This window comes from Balaenoptera borealis (assembly GCF_965194805.1).
Source record: "Balaenoptera borealis genome assembly, chromosome: 8".
Lineage (NCBI taxonomy): Eukaryota > Metazoa > Chordata > Mammalia > Artiodactyla > Balaenopteridae > Balaenoptera > Balaenoptera borealis.
The window spans coordinates 115,756,324-115,770,942 of NC_138865.1; the positions used below are offsets into that span (position 1 = coordinate 115,756,324).

At 50.7% G+C, this 14,619-nt stretch overlaps 1 protein-coding gene across 5 annotated transcripts in view; it reads left to right on the forward strand.

Annotated features, from left to right (window-relative positions):
• Window positions 1–14,619, forward strand: part of PTPA (protein phosphatase 2 phosphatase activator) — a 28,419-nt gene that overhangs the window by 1,040 nt on the left and 12,760 nt on the right. For all 5 annotated transcript variants that reach the window (XM_082403117.1, XM_082403118.1, XM_082403116.1 and 2 more), the window contains exons 2-5: window positions 3,363–3,460; window positions 5,905–5,991; window positions 10,801–10,926; window positions 13,251–13,368. In XM_082403117.1, the coding sequence (XP_082259243.1) occupies window positions 3,363–3,460; window positions 5,905–5,991; window positions 10,801–10,926; window positions 13,251–13,368 (429 nt within the window). The remainder of the gene's footprint in view (window positions 1–3,362; window positions 3,461–5,904; window positions 5,992–10,800; window positions 10,927–13,250; window positions 13,369–14,619) is intronic.

Consider the following 14,619-nt stretch of genomic DNA (forward strand, 5'->3'; position numbering starts at 1 on the left):
ACAGCTAATGTTTTGAAACCATTCACTGTTCCTTCTACCTTGTCTCCCCGTTTATGACCTCTGGGAAGGTCTCAGGAGGGAGAAATTTTGAAGATCAAAAGAGGCATCCCCTCCACTCCCCACCCCGCCTCAAAAACAAAAAACAAAAAAACCCCCAAAGAGCTGGGTATGGTCTGTCAAGGCATTTGAAACCAGACATTTATTTTGTTTGGTACAAAACTTCTGTGCATGTGCCCTTAGGAGTTCCAGTAATGACATCAGGATATATAAGGCAACCAGAATTATCAGTGAGATGAATGTGTCTGTGAAGATGGGCGGTGGGAGGTGTGGGGGGAGAACCTGTGCCCTGAGATCGAGGAAGGCTCAGGGAGGTTATCTATGGCTGAGAAGATTCAGGTTCCCAGGAGGTGTTCCTTCTTTGAAGTTTGAAACAAAGGGTGTTTAGGAGCAGTGGAAAGAATTGCTTAACTCAGACAGTGTAGTGATGAAAACCTTGGATTCTGGAGTTACATAGACCTGGCTCTACCTGGCACACTGCAGCCTCTGTGAGCCTGTTTTCTTATCTCTCAAAATGGGTCTACTGTAGCTTCCTCACCGAGCTGGTAGTGTGTGTTCCGTAGATGGTGTGGGCGAATCATGGGACGTGGGGGTTATCAGGAAATCTGGATTACTGTTATCCTTTTCAAAGGTGGTACAGGTTAAACATGTAGACAGGTTCCCAAATCGTAGGTGATAACATATTATACTCTCTGGGATTTTTTAGGAACACCTCTAAAACTCTGGATGTTTCCATCTTATACTGAGGGGTTGTAGGGGATCCAGCTGTCCCGTGGCACCTTTGTCAGAGGCGGAATAATCTGAGGCTAGAGAGGCTGTGGGCCTGACCTCATTGATCACAGTCTCGAGTTTGAAGTCTTGTCTTTTTGATTTGGGATTGCATGTTCTGGCAAATTGTGTGTGTGTGTGTTTCATCAGTGATTGGTCGCAAAACTTCCAGGTAGCCTTTCTTCTGGGAACAGGGCCCGGCCCTGTGAAATAATATCAGGAGGGCTCGTCCCTTGCAGGGAACGGTTCTCGCAAATTTAGAAAAGGGCTCTGTTCCCAAAGATCATTTGCAAATGGATAATTTGGAATGTAGAACACATTTTCCCATAAAAACAATGCGGTTAGGTCACCAGCCTGACCTACAAAGCTTTTAATTTAGAAGTAGCAATTTATTAATAGTATGGTCGTCAATTTAAGGTTCTGGGAACAGGACTTGCAGAACAGGTGGGAGGAGGAAGAGAGTTTCTGGTCTGATTTTTGGGCCCTGGGTTGAATTTGAATCTGAATTTGAATTTGAATTTGAATTTGAATTTGGGCCCTGGGTTGAAGGCAGAGGTTTGCCTTGGTCTTATCCCAGATTCTCTGTCTCCTTAGGTCTCCAGGTCTCCTGGCACTTTTCCTTTGCTCAGGGCCTCTCGAGGCAGGCTCTGGTCCCCCAAAGGTCACATGTTCTAGAACCTACTTAGGTCTTTGTTCCCTTTTCTCCATGCAGCTGATGTGAGCTAGGTTTTAGGAGGACAGCAATGGAACAGATTTATACTACATTGTGAGTGACTGATAGTCCTTTACACTTCTTGGAGAGTTTTCACTTTCATTTTTATTTATTTACTTATTTTTTTATAAATTTATTTTTGGCAGCGTTGGGTCTTTGTTGCTGCGCACGGGCTTTCTCTAGTTGCAGCGAGCGGGGGGCTACTCTTCGTTGTGGTGCGTGGGCTTCTCATTGCGGTGGCTTCTCTTTGTTGTGGAGCACGGACTCTAGGCACGTGGGCTCAGTAGTTGTGGCTCTCGGGCGCTAGAGCACAGGCTCAGTAGTTGTGGCGCACGGGCTTAGTTGCTCCGTGGCATGTGGGATCTTCCCGGACCAGGGCTTGAACCCGTGTGCCCCTCACTGGCAGGCGGATCCTTAACCCCAGCGCCACCAGGGAAGTCCTATTTATTTTTTAAAAAATTATTTTTATTTTTTGAGAGTTTTCAATTTTAAAGGAAGGGGCTTACTAATCTGACAAATCTCCAAGAGTAGATTCAGGCCCACAACTCCCAACCCGTAACCTTTGGGACTAGGTGTATTTTGGAATTCAGAGTTTTTCAGATTTCAGAAAGCAGTGTCCCATAATCAAACAAAAAGATTTATGCAGCAAAACATAAATTTCAGCTAAATGGGATACACAGACTACCCTGTGTTTTCCTTTCCTTCAGCTTCTGAAAATACAGAAACTCTATTTAAAATAGTTTATTTCTGATTACAAAAGTACTACAATGCCAGTTTTTAATAGTAATATGTAGCTTAGAAAGTGGAAGTCCTTTATAAATCTTACCTCCTAGAGATGACAGCTATTAACTTTGGTGTTTAATCCTTTAGATTTTTCCAATGCATAAGCTAATAGGTATATGTGTTATTTATATTAGTATGTAAATTTTTTTTACAAAAATAAGATTATATTGTATATAATATGCTGCAGTTTTGTTTCTTCACTTATTAATATTTAGGCTGTTTTTCTCATGTCAGTAATTTAGATTTTGTTCTTTTCAAAAGCTAGGAAGATTTCCATCATACGGGCATATCGTTATTAATCCATCACCTTATTGATTGATATTTGGGTTGTTTCTAATTTTTTTCGATGCAGTAAGCACTTTTATATACATCTTTGTCTATTTCTGTGGGCACATCTGTAGGGTTGATTCCTACCGTTGGCTCAGTGGGTGTAGTATGCAGTTTTTACTTCAAAAGACCGTGCTGAGTTGCCCCCTCAGCAGATTCTACCATCTAAGACTCTCACCAACAGTGCAGGAGAGTTCCTGTTTCCCCTTCCCCAATCAGTGCCAGATGTTTTTAATCTGCCAACCTGATTTAGAAAAGCAGTCTCATCTAATTTACATTTCTGTGCTTATTCGGGATGTTGGTAATTTTTTTCAAATGTTTATTGGCCATTTTTTTTTCCTTCTTCTTTGAGTTGCCTGTTTATGTCTAAAAGGTCAACTTGGCTTTATTTTTCTAACCTTTCTGCCTGCCTGGGGAGCAGGAGGAGAGGGCATGGCAGATCCACTGGACGTATCAGTTGTTGAGGGGGTTGCCAGGATTGCCCAGCTCCTTGCAGAGTGAGGAAAGGCAGGAAGCCAGTGGGTTTGGCTTAACAAGCCGATACTTTATCCTGGGAGCGCGTGTCTGGTTTATGCTAGGGCTTGCGCGTTAGAGTCTTGGTTTAAAAGTGTGTGTGTGTGTGTGTGTGTGTGTGTGTGTGTGTGTGTGTGTGTGTGTGTGTGTTGGGGGGGAAGGATTCTGTTTATCTGATTGCTTTTTCATTTTCTTTGTCAAGACTCTTCGGAGGATATCCTTCCAGCCACTCAGAACTTCATCATTCCAAAAAAAGAGATCCACACTGTTCCAGACATGGGCAAATGGAAGCGTTCTCAGGTACCACTGGTGTCTGCACTGCAGGGTCAGAACTGGATGAGAAACTTGGGCTTTTTCAAAGACAGTGGTTTTCTAGGCCTGAGTGGGGCTGTGAGCTCCTGACCCTTCTTGCTTTTGGAGCCAGAGCTGTTTAGAAGCTATGGAGAGAGGTGACAGGGGAGCTGGCTGTCTCTTCCCCCTCAGGGGCAGCACTCAGGGCGCTGGAGTGGGAAGGTCTCTGGGGGCTGGGGCGAGGATAACCATGGAGGGTTCTGCTCCTGATTCTCGGAAGCCATCGCCCCTTGGGTGTTACTGTATTGGCTGAACATCCTACATGATGGAGCGGGTCACTCTGATGCTTGGTTGCAAGTAATAGCAAGTCTGGGAGCCAGTGTATCACAGGGAGAGGAGGTTACCCCCTGGAAACCTAGGCCAGGGAGGTGGCTGAGCCCAAAACACCAGGGAACTGGGGTCCCAGTTCTCTGCGCTTCTCAGTCTTCATGGTAGGCAGAAGATAACAGCTTGTACCTTCCCAGCTTCTGGGACAGGCTGTGGAGAGACTGGGACTAAGAAAAAGAAAGCCGATTTCAAGTTCTCAGGGAAGGCCTCGCGTCCAGCTCCATCCACTTGCCTACACCTGGTGTGGGCAGCTGGAGTGGGGAGTGTCACTTGTATAGAAGGGTGGCCTGGGGTCCTGGCAAGCTTGGCAGGTTCTCTGTGTGGAGTCTCCTATGCTTACATTGAGCCCAAGCCCTACCGCAGCCATGTCTTGGCCTTGCTGGGGCCGGGGCCATGCTAGCCTGTCTGGCTCCTCTTTGACAAGCCTGCCCTTTAAATATTTGGAGATGGTTATCGTGTCTTTTCTGAGTTGTTTTCTCCCGCACGTCTTCACCAGGATAAACGCCTTAGTTCTTTAGCTGCTCAAAGGATGTGGTTCGAGTCCTTTCATCATCTTGGTTGCTCTGCCTCAGGGTTTCACAAGCTCAGCACTATTGACATTTGGGGCAGATAATCCTTTGTCGTAGGGGGCTGTCCCGTGCACTGTAGGATGTTTAGTAACACCCCTGGCCGCTACCCACTCCATGCCAGTAGCAGCCCTCCTCCCAGTTATCACAACCAAGAATGTCTCCAGACTGTTGGAAGTCTCCTGGGAGCCGTCTCACCCGGGTTGAGAAGCACCACTTTTCTCTTCCCTGAACCTGCAGGACTGTCTGAATCCAAACGTGGCTTTAGTTCCTTGCTTTCCCCTAGATGTTTTCCAGAGAACATTGGGTATTTATGATGCGCCAGGTACTTTAGCTGATTTAATCCTCACAAAAACCCTGGGACTCTGAGGTCATCTCCATTTTGAAATTGAGAAAACTGAGGCCAGGAGGTGAAGACATTTAGACATTTAGCAAGGCACAGTTAGTGGTTGAGATGAGAGTTCAAAGAGTTATGTCCAGGTTGCCTGGCTCTGGAGCCCCAGGGGTTGAGCTGCTGTGCTCTAGGCTATAGGTGGGCAGCCTAATCTGGCCCTCTGCCTGTTTTTTTTTTTTTAATTTCTTTTTATTTTGGCTGCACTGGGTCTTGTGGCATGCATGAGGGATCTAGTTCCCCTACCAGGGATCGAACCCGTGTCCCCTGCATTGGAAGGCAGGTTCTTAACCACTGGACCACCAGGGAAGTCTCCCCCCTGCCCCCCACCCGCCCCCCTTAAGTGTTGGATAAAGAGGAAGCAAGAAAGTGAGAGGCAAAAGGGATGAAGAAGAAACAAGACCACACAGAAGTTGCTTGCTGCCAGGAACTGCCTCTACAGGGGCCTGCACCTCAGTGCTTTCTTAGCCCTGTGCTGGCTGTAACCTGCAGCCCCATAGGGAAGAGGGTGCCCAGTTGGAAGCTGGGGATGGGTGTGTTGGGAGACCTGGCCATGGGCAGAAAGCAGCTTCATCTCCTGGGAGCAGGGCATCTGCAATGCAGGTACACAGCCTGGCCTGCCTGGTGGGGGAAACATCTGGAAAGTTACCAGGGGCTGGACCCTTGGTGGTATAGTATAATGGTGGAGTACTCGCCGCTCTACTTTGGAGTTTGGCTGGCTGGGTCCTAGCTCCACGTCTAAGGACATCTTGGTCTTAGGAGTCACTTCCCCTGAAGCCTTGGTTTCCTCATCTGTAAAATGGGGACAATGACAGTGTCTGCCTCGTGGGGTTGTTGTATAAAGAAACTGCTGGCAGCAGTGGTGAGTGCACAGTAGACTCTGGCTGGAGGTCCAGGTGTCATTGTGGTCACTGGCCTGCCAGTGGTTTTGGATGGAGGATCAGGGTTGGGTGTTTGGCATTATCTTTCTGCTGCTCCTGCTATCGGGTTGGGAGCCGGGGGCAGCTTGGAGCTCTTGGGTAACTGGGTGGAGTGGGGGCTGGCAAGGGTGTAGAGCGCGGGGGTCTGACACCCTTCTCCACGTCCCCGCTCCTCCCTCTGTTTGGCAGGCGTACGCTGACTACATCGGATTCATCCTCACCCTCAACGAAGGTGTGAAGGGGAAGAAGCTGAGCGTCGAGTACAGAGTCTCTGAGGTAGGCAAAGGCAGGAGCCTGCTGGGCAGGGTCTTTCCAAAAATAGCTCCCAAGAGCCCACAATAGGACCAGTGCAGAAAATAAGATCACCCAGACACATGTGCAGCTGACATTTTAGTGTCTACATTTCTAATGAAAAAAAAAAAATCTGTGAATAGATGTGTATTTATAAAATTGAGATCAAGGTATATAAGCTGTTTTATAGCCTGCATTTTTGTTTTGTTTCGTTCTGTTGTGTTTTTGTTTGGGGCCGCACCGTGTGGCTTGTGGGATCGTAGTTCCCCGACCAGGGATTGAACCCGGGCCCCAGTATTGGAAGCAGGGTGTCCTAACCACTGGACCGCCAGGGAATTCCCTAGCCTGCATTTTTGTCAACTGGTGTCTGTATGTAACTTTTTAAATGAAAAATGATCACAAAAGAGGTAAATATGCTCACTGAAGAGATTACTGTTAGAGGGGACTTCCCTGGTGGTCCAGTGGTCGGGACTTCACCTTCTAGCGCAGGGAGTGTGGGTTCGATCCCTGGTCGGGGAGCTAAGATCCCACACGCCGCCTCGCGGCCAAAAAACCAGAACATAAAACAGAAACAATATTGTGACAAATTCAATAAAGACTGAAAAAAAAAAAGGTCCACATCAAAAAAATCTTTAAGAAAAAAAAAGAGATTACTGTTAGAAACGTGTGTAACACTAACAAAAAAGCTGGCCCCGCCCTGTATTCCTCCCCATAACCGCCTCCCAGGGGCAGCCTCCGCTCACAGCGTGGGGACTGTCGCCCAGACCTGCCCCGGGGGCTCCTGTGCCCCCTTGAGCCATGCCCTCACTGGTTTAAACAGTCGCCCGCCTAGACTTTGAGGTTATTCCCCTAAACACTGCTGCTCCGCACACCCTCGCACACCCTCGCACACCCTCGCACACCCTCGCACATAGGCCTGTGGGCGTTCTTTCCTAAGGGCGCGTTCCCAGAGGTGCAAGTGCTGAGTTGCAGGGCGTGCACTGCTTGGTGCTCTTTGGCTGTGTTTCAAAGGCCGGCTTGTTTGTAGAGGGAGGGTGAGAGCTGTGGGGAGGCTGATAGGCACGGGAAGGTGTGGTCTCGCAAGCTCTTGGCTCTTGCTGGATGCCGTCCCAGCCCCGGTGCCAGGCCTCCAGCGGCCTCCTGCGTTCCTGTCCCAGGCAGCCAGAGCCCCCTTGAGCTTCATCTTATCTCAGACCCCAGGCCCGAGCAGCCTCTCAGTGCCTTGTCCACCCAGCTCTCTAGCCGTAGCTTCGGTCTGTCGGGTAAGGCCTGGCCCTGCCCTGGCCCAGTCCCTCCACCCTTCGCGAGGCTGGCATAGCCCACGTGCTCCTGGGCCCTAACTGGCTGCTGGGTGGCCGAGGTCCTGTTCTGTCGCTGCAGGGAGCCAGGCCTGTGCTGGGGATTGACAGCCTTCTCTTGGGAGCTGGCCCACCAGTGACTCCTTGGGTTCCTCTTGGGCCTGCTCAGTGCTCTGGGGCTTTGGCTGTGGGCGCAGACGGCGGTGGGGGAGAGAGGGCCACTCCTTGAGCCTGTGATAAGGAACGCTGAGCTGTGCTCAGTGGACTGGGGAATGTGGGGGAAGCCTAATTAAAGGGCAGTGTTGTAATTACCCCAGCAGATCCTGAGCTGCCAAACCCCTCTCAGGTCCCTTCATTACCCCTGAGGCTTTGATGGTAGATGTCCGTACCACCCAGGTGTTGGCTCAGCTCAGGAGCCATTCTTTTGGCAGGATTGCAGCCTGGTTAAGTGCTTGGGTTCTGGAGTCAGGCTGATCGGGTTTTGATAACCTCTCACCTCTGAGCTGAGTGGCCTTGTCGCCTCTGACGCTCCATCTCCTCATCTGTAGAGTGGGAAGAGCCGCAGACCTGCTCATGGCCCCCGGGGAGATCCCGCATGTAGGTTTTTTTTTTTTTTTTAGCACAGAGCCTGGTACATACTAGATGGCGTTGTCATTATTAGCTATTGTTATCGTTAGCTGGTGTTCAGTTTTAATTTCCAGTAACACTGACGTTGTTTCCCTTGGGGCTCTTCCTGAGCTGGGTTCGTTCTCACTCAGGGGACAGGGGTGGCTCGTGTGGTCTCCAGAGGTCTCCCGGCTTCTGCCCGCGGCTGGCAGTGGCGGCAGAGGGCACCGCACACGGCACGCGGCCTCCCTTCCTGCCCGGCGCAGCTGCTGTGGCTTCCCTGCCGCCTCTCGCTCCTGCCTCTCGAGGCAGGGGCGGCGGCTGCGGCTGGGGAGAGGGCAGAGTGGCCTGGGGGGCCGCTTCCAGACCACCCGCAGCAAGGGGAACCGGCGAGGGCGATGTATGAGATTTGTCTAGACCCGTGTTTAGAATGCTCTCCTTCCTTTTGAAATTATGTCTGTCCTATTCTTTGGGGGTTAAAATGTTTTATTTTTGTAAAGTAAAGGTGATAGTAGATAGGAGGCTTATGTTTTGTTGTTGTTCCGTTTGATTTTTTTACATGAGGCAGAATTTAAAATTGGCAAGTGAGATTTTGGAGAAGATTTTACTGGTCCATGAAATCTGAAAAGGAAGCTTTGGTCCAAGGAGGAGGAGGGTGGCTCGAATTATTCTTCATGCTTCCTAGGGGCTTCAGCCCACAGCTCCCTCCCCTCCAACCCTCTCCCCTCAACAAGCCAAACAACAGAGGCAGCCCCTGCCTTCAAAAACCCTCTCCAGAAAGAGGAGCTAGGAGCCTTTTAATTATTCATTGGCTCAGCTGAGCTAGCAGCTGGGGCCTGGCTCCCGCTGGCTTCAAGCACCTTCTTTATGTCCCGTTCAGTGCCTCACCGAAGACAGTTCTCTGGGGAATCTGTTCTGGTGCTTCTGGGGCCAGGATTACTGCACCATCCCTTATAAGTCCCAGCTGCTGCATGGGGTTAGGTTTGCTCTGTCCTTATGAGCTCTTCCTGGTGACCTGGTTCTTCACAAAGCCAGGCTCTGGCAGTGCGTTTGGTCACATTTCAGCAACGCAGCTTTTTGTCACCCTGGCCCTTGGCCACAGCCAGGTATAAAGGGAACTTTCTCCTCTTACAGGTAACTTTCCTCTTCTCCCAGGCCCCAAGCGTAGGGAAAGGGGAGGTGAGGGAGGGCAGCATCAGGGCCACTGTCACGTTGCTATTTGTGTGGACCGCGTGGACTGCAGTGTGGTTTGTGCCTCCCGGTGTGGGGGGCACTGGCTACCACATATCCCGTTAGCTCAAGGCCGCCTTTTCCCTCCCCACAAATACACACTCAGCACTCGGGACCACTTCTCTGCAGAGTCTCAGCAGGGGCAGACCTGACCGTGCCTTGCCCTCTGTGTCACAGCTTTTCCCGTGGGCACCCCTTGCTAGTTCCTACCAGCGCCAGGAGCGCCTGGAGGTGTCTCCTTATACCATTTGTATCCGGCAGACACAGGCGAGATCTGCTTCTGGGCAAGGCCCCTCCTCCCGGCCCACCTGTCCCCTGTGTCACGTGCTCCCCGAGCCTTTTGTTACCTTTGTTTTAGATAGACAGCATCACCTGATGTCCTCGATGAGTAACGTCTGGTGTGCTAACGCTGCCTGGCCTGTCACACCGATTCCACTCCTTAGTCCCTGCCGTCTGTAGGAAGGACAGAGGTGAGAGACGAGAGATGGGTCTCAGACACTGCTGGCCTTACAAAGCGTTACCCACGTTCGCACCTCTGACCCAGCATTTCTACGAAGCGTATTGTTCACGGAGTGAACAATTGGAAGTAACCCAAACATTTAACAGTGAGGGATTTGGGAAGTAAATCACAGTACATTGGTACAGTGAAATACTATTCACTTGTTAGAGGCTTTTGCAAAATTATGTTTCCGTGTTGCTGTGGAACGAGGGTCATGGGGAAACTGATCAGGCTACAAAGCAGCGTGTGCCCTGTGACCCCCGTTTCAGAGTCTGCTTGTGGATGTGTACCATCACCCCGTGCCAGGCACCGCGCTAGCATGCTTCATGGATTGTCGCTTAGTCCTCGTGACGGCCCTTGGAGTTATTTACCATCATGCCCATTTTTGAGATGAGGAAACAGGCTCGGAGAGTTAAAGTCACTTGCTCAAGGTCTTGCAGCAACCAAATGGTGTTTTAGCTGTGATCTGAAGGCAGGTCCAGCTGCCTTCAAAATTCTCACCATGATAAGCAATGGGAAATACTATTAAAAAGATGCAATAGAAGAGTACGTTAAAATGTTAATACGGGTTCCCCCGTTATCTGAAAGTAGAGCGTTTCTATGAAACCTTCTGTAAACCGAAGTGGTGTAAAGTGAAAATCCTCTTTAGATTTCTTTCGGTTAGCAAAAACAGCTACTAACGTAGGTCTTCCGTAAAAGTAAAGTGGCGAAAAGCGAACTTTCGAAAAGCGGGGGATACCTATGGTGTTGATTTCTGGGTGGCAGGATTATTGGTCATTTTTGTTTTCTTCCTTTTTGCATCTCTGTGTTCAGTGATGAGCAGGTATTGTGCATTAAACGGAAGACCCCAGTAAGATGTAGTAAAGCAGGTCAGGGCTGCAGCTCGTGCTTGTGCAGCAGCTGCCCCTGGATGAGCTGGCTAGAGAGGCCGGCTGCGGAAGCCACGCTGGTCCTTCAGCCTAGCGCTGGGCCCCTTCTGTGAGGCTCACTGTGTTCACCTGTCCCCTCCTTCGTATTCAGGGTGGTTGGGAGGAAAGGGGGACAGCAGGGAGATGCCAGTAGTGCCAGGGCTTGCGGTCCCTGTCCAGCAGCCGTTGGGACTTCCCTCTAGCTTGGGGACACTAGTCATCGTGGCTTGGCCCCCTCTGTTTGCCTCCACAGGCCATTGAGAAACTGGTCGCTCTTCTCAACACGCTGGACAGGTGGATTGATGAGACTCCTCCGGTGGACCAGCCCTCTCGATTCGGGAACAAGGCCTACAGGACCTGGTATGCCAAACTTGACGAGGTGAGGCTGCCGCAGGACAGGCTTGGGGGCTGGGCTGGGGAGAAAGCTGTCAGATATCAGAATCACTGGGGAGTTTGTTAAAATGGCGGTTCCGTTTCCCGAAGTACAACTGCGTTTACCCTCTCCCCCGCCGTCCTCCGGGAATCACCACTGTGGACGCGCAGTCCTCTGCACAGGGCTGTTTATTAGGTGATTGTAGCAACGGATTGAAACGTCCCACGTGTCCATCTGCAGTTTATTATCCGTTAAATAAACTGGAAAGTCCACCCAGGGAGTACCATGCAGCTCTGAGAAAGAAGAGGGAGGCCGACTAGGGAACTCAGGGGAAGGGACCGCAACTTCCAGTGGTCCCTCGGTATCGGTGGGGGATTGGTTCCGGGACCCCCCACGGATGCTCAAGTCCCTTGTATAAAATGGCGAGGTTCGGTCAGCCCTCTGTATCCACGGGTTCTCCATCTATGGATACAAAGGGCCGACTATACTGTTAGGTTACAGGGGAGCCGGGGCGTTATGCACACGGCAAGCTGCCTTTTTTTTTTTTTTTTTTTAATTTTTTGTTGCCCTTCTTTTTTTTTTTTTTAAATTTTATAGCTACTTTATTTATTTATTTATTTTTGGCTGTGTTGGGTCTTCGGTTCGTGCGAGGGCTTTCTCTAGTTGCGGCAAGTGGGGACCACTGTTCATCGCGGTGCGGGGACCGCTCTTCATCGCGGTGCGCGGGCCTCTCACTATCGTGGCCTCTCTTGTTGCGGAGCACAGGCTCCAGATGCGCAGGCTCAGTAGTTGTGGCTCACGGGCCCAGCTGCTCCGTGGCATGTGGGATCTTCCCAGACCAGGGCTCGAACCCGTGTCCCCTGCATTAGCAGGCAGATTCTCAACCACTGCGCCACCAGGGAAGCCCCCCAAGCTGCCTTTTGGTAAGAAAGAGGGGAAACAAAAAAGGTATGTTTGTATTGCTCAGTTTGCACTGGAAGGATATGTAAGAGGCAAATAAGGCTGGGTTTTTTTTTTTTTTGAGGGTGGGGTGAGGGGGTGGATGGGAATGGGTGGAGTAAGACTTCTCAATGCATCCCTTTTATAATGTGTTTATTTTTGAGTCATGCAAAGGTAATACCTGTTAGAAGCAAACAAAAAATAAAAATGCAGGATAGCCACCCCTGGGAGTCCAGATTCTCACCAGGTCTCCAGGAGATTCTCATGCCAGGTGATTTTTTGTTGTTTTTGTTTTTTTGTTTTTTGGCCACGCCACGCAACATGTGGGATGTTAGTCCCCCCAACAGGGATTGAACCCTGCACCCCCTGCATTGGAAGTGCAGAGTCTTAACCACTGGACCACCAGGGAAGTCCCTCATGCCAGGTGTTTATAGACTGAACTTAGAGAAACTTGCGTCCTAGTTTCTTTGGCCCAGTGTTTTCACATGGAGCAGAGGGGAGTCCTAAGGACCCAGCAAAACACTGTCCCTGCGTAAGAGTGGCCTGGGGCTGCTTCTGGTCTCTGAGATGGCACATGGGCATTTTTTTTTTTTATTAAGTTATAACTTAAAGCTGACAAATCATAGTTATCAATCATGTACAGCTTGATAGATCTTAACATGTTTTTACCCTTGCATCCATCCATATCACGCCAGGGAACATTCCAGCACTTCAGCAGGGCCTTTGTGCCCCTTTCTAGTCGATATCCCCCAGACTCTTCTGACTGCTATCCTATAGGTCGATTTTGCCTGGTTTTGAACTTCACGTAAATGTCCGGCTTCTTTTGCTCAACATTGTGCGATTCACCTGTGTTGTGCGGAGCAGTGGACCTTCCTCAGTGCTACGCAGTGTTCCAGGGTATGACCATAGCACAAGTTATCCATTCTATGGATTGTTCAGCTGATGGACAGTTGATGGACAGTTCAGGTGTGGGTTGTTTCCACGTTTTGGCTGCTGTAAATAATGCTGCCGTGAACGTCCTTGCATACGTCTTTGGTGGACGTCGGGCACAAACTCCCTAGCTGGGACTATGAAGAAAGAGGACATCTCTGGAGATGTCAGTGAGTTACTAGCTGGGAAAGTCGAATGGCTTCTTTTTAGATCCCTCCTGTCTTGCCCCCAGAACTGTGTCCCCCGGAGGGAGGGTCAGCAGATGAAGAGCCACCCCAGGGTGGTCTCTGTTGTGTGAAAATAAATGCTCTCCCTCCTCTTCCTTCTGTGGGCAGTCAGAGCGGGGAGCCGGGACTGCTCGCCGTGGCAGCCTGGCTGCAGCCAAGATGCTGCCTCTGGGCACCTGGCCACTGAGTGCTGCCTAATCTGCTGCCACCACTTTGTGTCTCTTGTGTTATCAGGAAGCAGAAAACTTGGTGGCCACAGTGGTCCCCACCCATCTGGCAGCCGCTGTGCCCGAGGTGGCTGTTTACCTAAAGGAGTCAGTAGGGAACTCCACGCGCATCGACTACGGCACAGGTACCCGTTACTGTGGCGGCGCCTGCTTGGCTTCGCAGTGGCCCTTTCTCGGGTGGCCTCCTCTTCGCTCTGGGTCGTGTTGGTGGGGTGAGGGAGCCAGCTGGGGTGCCGCGCGGCAGGTGCAGGTCCACGCCTGCTGCTCTGGCTTGGTCCACCAGGGGGAGCTGGTGCCACGTGCATGGTGGCTGTAGGCGCAGAGCTGACCTCTGTTCCTTGTAAAGGTGGCCCCGCTGTGCGCTCATCGTCATCACCAAACTGATAATTTGTTGAGCACTTACTGTATCCCAAGACAACCGCTTACGGAAGCCTTGAGGACTGAAAGAGCCTGGTAGCCGCTGGCAGCGCTGTGGCGCGTTGCTGTTAGCCACTCGGTGCCCTTCAGAGGGAGCGCTGTGGGCATCTTAAAAGGGAAGGGGGCTGTTCTCTATCTAGGTCAGGCGTGGCTGAGGAGGGTCGCTGCTTTGAGAGGCCCGCCTTTCTTTTCCTTTCCACACTGAAGCAGGCAAATGCAAGAGCTGCTGCTCTCTCGGGCCCTTCCCTTGCCTCTGGAGGAGCCCAGGCCACAGGGGGAGGCCTGGAGAAGGGCCCCCTTGGACCTGGGTCATGGGAAAGTTTTGTCATCTGCCCCCCTGATGCTGAGGAACAGGCTTATTATCAAGTGAGACTTTTAGGGGCGGCGCTTTGACTGAGACCAGCCAACCAGAAAGACCTGGAGGCGAGAGTGGCCAGGTCAGCAGGGGCTGGGTTTTTCCTCCACTCTCAGATGCTCTTAGTTGTGCAAGGGTGATGACTGCCCCTGAGTGATGGTGGCTTGGACTCTGGCTGGTCATGATCAAAAACTGTGCAGGTGAAAGTAACAGCTCATAAGCTTTCCAGGCCCTTGGAGGGACCCTTATTCTGCAGAAATAGGACAGGAAGTCACTGAAATATTCTCTCCTCCCCTCCCTCCAGATATGTTTATTATGACACCGTGAACCATGGGATTCGGCCCAGAGTCCAGCCAGTGGTTTCTGTAGCGCTGACCATTTCTATTTGACATGACTGGGAAGGAAGGGGGGTGCCTTTTGACCCTGCAGTGTGGCCATGCTTAGAATGTGATCATGCTTAGAAGCCTTCAGTGGCTCCTATTGCTCTTAGGATAAAGTCTGAACTTTTTTACTGTGGCTGTAAATGCCTGTCTGATCTCCAGCCTCATTGCATTACACTTTCTCCCTTGCTCTCTCTGCTTTAGCCAGACTGGCCTTCCTAGGG